General features: G+C 41.8%; 1 protein-coding gene across 2 annotated transcripts; it reads right to left on the bottom strand.

The window, feature by feature from the left end:
* Nucleotides 1–251: 251 nt before the first annotated feature.
* On the bottom strand, nt 252–4,969 carry LOC100553423 (transcription factor 15). 2 transcript variants are annotated; one of them, XM_062966733.1, is made up of 3 exons: nt 4,138–4,969; nt 3,157–3,258; nt 2,332–2,416 (listed from the first exon to the last, which is right to left on the bottom strand). In XM_062966733.1, the coding sequence occupies exons 1-2, from the start codon at nt 4,603–4,605 to the stop codon at nt 3,226–3,228; spliced, it is 501 nt and encodes a 166-aa protein (XP_062822803.1). In that variant the 5' UTR covers nt 4,606–4,969; the 3' UTR covers nt 2,332–2,416; nt 3,157–3,225. The 2 variants fall into 2 exon arrangements, with proteins under 2 accessions (XP_008110989.1, XP_062822803.1); XM_008112782.3 differs by lacking the exon at nt 3,157–3,258 and having other exon boundaries at nt 252–2,416.
* Nucleotides 4,970–5,944: the final 975 nt, after the last annotated feature.

Raw genomic sequence — 5,944 nt, 5'->3', positions numbered from 1 at the left:
GGGTCTCCAGACGTTTTAGGTCTACAGTTGTACCAGCTGTTAGGATTTCTGGGAGTTGAAGGCCAAAACCATCTGGGGACCCCAGGTTGAGAACCACTGTCCTATGAGAACATGGGTAGTTACCCGTGTTCTCAGGACTAGCGCTTAGCATGCTGCCATCGGGAGACAAGATGTCCCAACAGTACTACTGAAAGTGGAAGTCAGTGCCCCCACTTTTCACTAATGCCTTATTCTTTTCTTTTTTTAATCCTCACAGGTGCCACTATTTCCTATTCTGTTGTTTCTCGATATGGAAATGGCTTACACTTGCCACCATCTCGAGTATCAGGGGAAATGACTGAAAGGAAGCAGAGTGAGGAAGCAACCAGTGAAATGTCTATAGCACTGCCACTTTTGATGCACTTGTTTCTTCCGCATGTGTATTTAAAAGATAACCTCAAAGTATGTTCTCAGCTCTTTGGACCTCTTTTTAATATTCATATCTCTGGGACTTAACTGTTATATGACTGTGGGAAATAGGGTCTCTGTGTAAATATTGAACACTGAATATGTCAGAACCCACCATGGGAGCCAGGGCCAACAGAAGGCCAGTTCTCCATCTGTTAATGGCATTGGGCTATGTAGGCTGAGAATCTAATTATGCAAGACCCCTGAGAAACAAGGAATTAGCATAGAAATCATGGTTTAAAAGAGTGAGAAATTAGTCTTCGGGCATCTATGGCCAACTTGACATGCAGACCTAGGCTCTGTTCACAGATGACGGTGAATGGCAAAAAGTAATTATATTTCCTTCACTGCTTAATAGGATTATCCCCTTTGTTTCTCATGTGGCTATCTGCATTCACAATGGCAAAAAAAATTACCTGAAATATTTCATGCTTGGCAGCTCCAGGGCCTAACTTTCATCATTGGAAATTCACTATAATGGCATGACTTTGGCTTAAATTGGGAAATTGTCATAATTCACTGTATTCCAAAAATCTCCCATAGAGTACTGTATAGGGGCCAAATCAGATGGCCTGTTAAATGTACATTTCACATGTCTTGTTTTAACATTCAAAATACAAGCAATTAATATTAGTCCATCATTTGTGCATACAAAAGGAAGGAGAGTTGACACTGTTTTCTCTGTGCTGCCAATGAAACACACACCCATACACACATCCCGAAAGAACATAAGTTGCAACCTCCCTTGATCCAAATGTAAATTTCATGGAGAGAACTGGAGTAAATACAGTCCTGAATCAATGAACCTTTCTCTATCCTATATATATATGTGTGTGTGTGTGTATTTGGTTTCCACAAAATAAGACAGGGTCTTATATTAATTTTTGCTCCATAAGATGCTTTAAAGCTTGTTTTCAGAGGCAGTCTTATTTTTCCAAATTTAATTTTTAAATGAACTATATCTAGGACCTATTTTTGAAATAGGAACTTATATTTTGAGCATCCTCAGAAATGCTGAAAAATCATGATTGGTCTTATTTTCGGGGTAGGTCTTATTTTGGGGGAAACAGTGTGTGTGTGTGTGTGTGTGTGTGTGTGTGTATATATATACACACACACACATATATACAGTAGCGTCTCTCTTATCCAACGTAAACGGGCCGGCAGAACATTAGATAAGCTAATATGTTGGATAATAAGGAGGGGTTAAGGAAAAGCCTATTAAACATTAAATTAGGTTATGATTTTACAAATTAAGCACCAAAACATCATGTTATACAACAAATTTGACAGAAAAAGTAGTTCAATACACAGTAATGCTATGTAGTAATTACTGTATTTATGAATTTAGCACCAAAATATCACGATGTATTGAAAACACTGACTACAAAAATGAGTTGGATAAGTGAGTATTGGATAAGTGAGACTCTATTGTATACACACACACACACACACATAACAAGATGTGTTAAACACCTGGATAACTATACAGTTACTATTTCACTTTGGACTTTATGAAGGGGGCACATGGTTTTTCTATTTTTTTAAGGTATACATGAGCACCTTTCTTTCTGTATGGGCAGCTAAACTGGGATGGTATTGTAGCATCTGAAGTTCCTGCAAACCGTTAATACCTGCTTTCAGAAGAAAGTTATGCATTTGCTTTGAGAGGCAAATAAGCCCTTGACTGAAGAAGAAGAAAAAGAGAAGAGAAGCACAACATTGCTCCATCTGTCCAGTTGTGGTTCAAGGCTCTGAGTCTGGTGCATTATGAGAGCCTTGAAGGAAGAGGAGACACAGAGTGTTTGAAAGCTCAAGTTCCATCATGTGCCTTAGTTTTAGGAGGCATCAGTGTCAGGGCTTGGCTGCTTAGCTTTAGCATTTCTCACCCGAAAATAGCTGTCACACCAGGTGCAACTTTCCCCACCGTGTTCAGTTTCATCCGCGAAAAGCCCCTCGAATAAGTCGGCTGCAATGGAAAACAAAGTACAACTCAGGATTACTCTCTCTCTCTCTCTCTCTCTCTCTCTCTCTCTCTCTCTCTCCATATACAGCATGTACCAAAATTATATACACACTTTAACAGTTAATAATAGCTAATGATGACTATTTGAAGGCTATGTTTACATATTTATATCTAAGAATAAATGTTATAATAATGATTTAGTCCTAATGCTAGCAAATTCCAACTTAAATTAGAGTATACATAAGGTGACCATATTGTCATTCCTCTGCAGCAAAGCATTGTTTGCATTGTCAAAGCACAAAGTTGTAAATCTCACAGAAAGTTTCTGTTGTAATTTTATGCCATTTTTTACTACTGGGATCTTTAAGTCTGCTAAAGGTGTACATATTTTAAAATTGCTAATAATAATAATAATAATAATAATAATACCAGCTGCAGAAGGCCACCTTACTGGGATCTGCACGCATTATTTGCTGATACATCACACAATCCTAGACACTTGGGAAGTGTCCGACGTGTGATCCAATACAACAGCCAGCATAGTGTCTGCTGTGGACTCATCTTGTTGTGTTTCAAATAATAATAATAATAATAATAATAATAATAATCATCATCATCATCATCATCATCATCATCCAGGATTATTAACTGTTTAAGGTGTATAGAATATATTTTTGGGACACTCTGTACATATAGGCACAATTTCAGCATAAATATTTTTGTATGGATTGCAAAGACATTACCTACAACTGTGCTATTACCAGTCCAGCATTTGTGCAAGGTCCACAGCTGAATCAATGTCCACAAAGCTTTTAAAGAGACAAGTGTTTCTCCCTTTCTCTGTGCTGCAAACAGGATAAAGGCATCCATTACAAAACAGCATTACAGAGACAGCATGCATTCATGTTTCACTTCATTGCAGTTGCCAATGCCTATCTCTCCCAAATTTCATAAGCCAAATAAAATGCCTAGCCATGAAACCAGGCTTATGTTTTCACCTGAAAGACTTTTGGGGCTTGGTCGGATTATGGTTGTAATTCCTTAAACCCAGAGAACGCAGCGCTTATGTGTCAAATGTTTAACTTCTTGAGTTTGCTAATAGAACATTTTTAACCTTTTCTTCCTGCTCAGTGTAAACTAAAAGACACAATGAAACTAGTTGCACACACACTCTCTCAAGTAAACCTCCAGACAGGAGACCCCCTTTCCCAAACTAAAGGAAGAATGAGATAAAAGAATGGTACATAAAAGGTCTGTAACTCTAAAGAACATGACAGGGGATACTGGTAAGAATCCAAGAAGCAAGGAAGAAATGCAAATACTTCTTTTTTCCCACAGCTTCAAACAAAGCAAAATGCAGCAAGCTATTTACATACACTGACACAAAATGTGTGAGTATGTTTTAAAGAGCTTTAACATGATCAGAAATATCAGACGGGGTAGGTTGCAGACTCATCGTTGGCCTCCTGTTAGAGACACTACTAAAATGAATCACATCCTCCCCTCGTGTGACCCAACTTCCCACTTTGGTCCATTCAAGTGCTGGCTTCTACATTAGCAAAGCAACCCAAGTCTGGGTCTGCAATGCATGAAATCATTTTTCTTTAATGGCCAAAAGGGGAGTTTATGTTGCTATGAAAATATTGTCCCTCCCACATTGAATCCAACCCTTTTTCCCATGGGCCTCCGTCTTGGAGTCAGTGAGTGTCAGAGGGCAGACTTACCTGTTTCCTCTGGCTGCTCAGACAGAAGGTGCAGATGGGCCGGGGCGTTGCTGTAGTGCTTCCGCCCTGCAGGACAGCCTGATATTCCAGACAGGGCTGCATAGGCTCCTCTCCCAAGCTCCCACTTTGTGTTTGTTGTTGATGCTGTTGTAAAAACAGCATGTTAGCCAGGTGTGAGATGTAGCTTGAGGCCAGGCGCAAGGTCTCTATCTTGGACAGCTTGCGATCTGCCGGCTCGGTTGGGATGAGTGTGCGGAGCGCAGTGAAAGCAGTATTCACACTGTGGGTCCGGTCCCTCTCCCGGGCGTTGGCAGCTTGCCTCTGCCTGCTCAGGCCACTCAGCCGAGGACTCTTGCGTTTGCGTTTGCCTTGGGCACCAGTGGAAGGCAGGGATTTCCCAGAGCTGCTCTCGCTGCTGCCACTCTCCAGCTCTTCTGGGTCGGATGCAGCACCCCCGCTCGACTTCATGCTGAGCCCTGCAGCCCCTCGGCCCCATCACTTTTATGCACAGCAGCTGCCACATTGCTCTGGTTCACATCAGCCGCTGCTCTCTCTCAACTCCCCTCCAGCAGCAGGGTCATTTTTTGAATGGTTGCTCCTTTTAGATCTAGCATATGGTCTCCCTGTAAATAAGGCAAAGGAGGTGGAGCTGCCACTTCAAAGTAGCTGCCGGGCAACTGCAAAGCTGTGCACCTGTTTCCCCCTTGTCATGGAAAAATGTGCAAACCCTTTGGGCAGTCACTCTGAGCATATGTGGTGGGGAAATGAGGGCCGATCTTTTCCCTTTACCCTCTGTTTCACGAAGTGGATTCATGTTCTCTCATGGGCTGGAGCAGTACTGATACCTCCCCTTCTCTCTCCCAGCATTTTCAAGTTTCAGTACCTATTTTTGGATCCTGGTCCTCCAAGCCAAAAATAAATATGCTTGCCTGCCTGCCTGCCTTCCTTCCTTCCTTCCTTCCTTCCTTCCTTCCTTCCTTCCTTCCTTCCTTCCTTCCTTCCTTCCTTCCTTCCTTCCTGCTTGCCTGCCTTCCTTCCTTCCTCCCTCCCTCCTTCCCTTCCTCCCTTCTGCATGTTACCCTGTTTCCCCTAAAATAAGACATCCCCAGAAAATAAGACCTAGTAGAGGTTTTGCTGAATTGCTAAATATAAGGCCTCCCCCGAAAGTAAGACCTAGCAGCATTTTTGTTTGGAAGCATGACCGCCGAACAGAACACCAGAGCATGCAGGATCGGTAAATGTACGTACCATAAAGTGTTGTACATGGAAATATTGGTAGTAACAAGAAATTCTTGATACGATTCACAGTTTGTCTGGTTATGCTGGTTTATGATGACAACTACTGTACAGTATATAATAAATGTTCATTTTTTTTGTTCAACAATAAATATGAATTATTCTTTATGGAAAAATAAGACATCCCCTGATGTGATGACTCATGGGCCTTGTAGTCCTGCTCAGGACATTGTAATTCCTGATGAAGATGAAAACTTGGGTTTTTTACCTTCCCAGTCTGAACTGGATTCCTCTCAGCCAGATCTTTCCCAGGCAGATCTGGGAACCTTGCACCTGCAAGAAAGTTGTCTCCCAGAAGTATGTCAAACAAGCCCAGAGCCTACTTCTCCCGTATTCTTGCGCCGGGAGTTTTGTAAACAACAGAGAAGTTTAGATTCAGCTTCGCGCAGGAGTGCGAGGATTGCAGCTAAGAATGTGGCCAATTAAGACTGTTTCTCGTGAGAATCTTTGGGGAGTCTCACATCTGGTCTCAGAGTTAGCTTTCGGTTCTGATTCCCAGAGAACTGCTTCG

Source organism: Anolis carolinensis, chromosome 1 (genome assembly GCF_035594765.1).
Source record: "Anolis carolinensis isolate JA03-04 chromosome 1, rAnoCar3.1.pri, whole genome shotgun sequence".
Lineage (NCBI taxonomy): Eukaryota > Metazoa > Chordata > Lepidosauria > Squamata > Dactyloidae > Anolis > Anolis carolinensis.
This window is presented reverse-complemented; position numbering and strand designations above follow the sequence as displayed.

What these genes read in the sequence shown, in the direction of transcription:
- LOC100553423 (XM_008112782.3), bottom strand. Translation starts at nt 4,605, where the DNA reads ATGAAGTCGAGCGGGGGTGCTGCATCCGACCCAGAAGAGCTGGAGAGT. An exon ending in TGAGCAGCCAGAGGAAACAG is followed by an intron (nt 2,417 to 4,137) that starts GTAAGTCTGCCC and finishes TTTCCATTGCAG; the next exon opens with CCGACTTATTCGAGGGGCTT.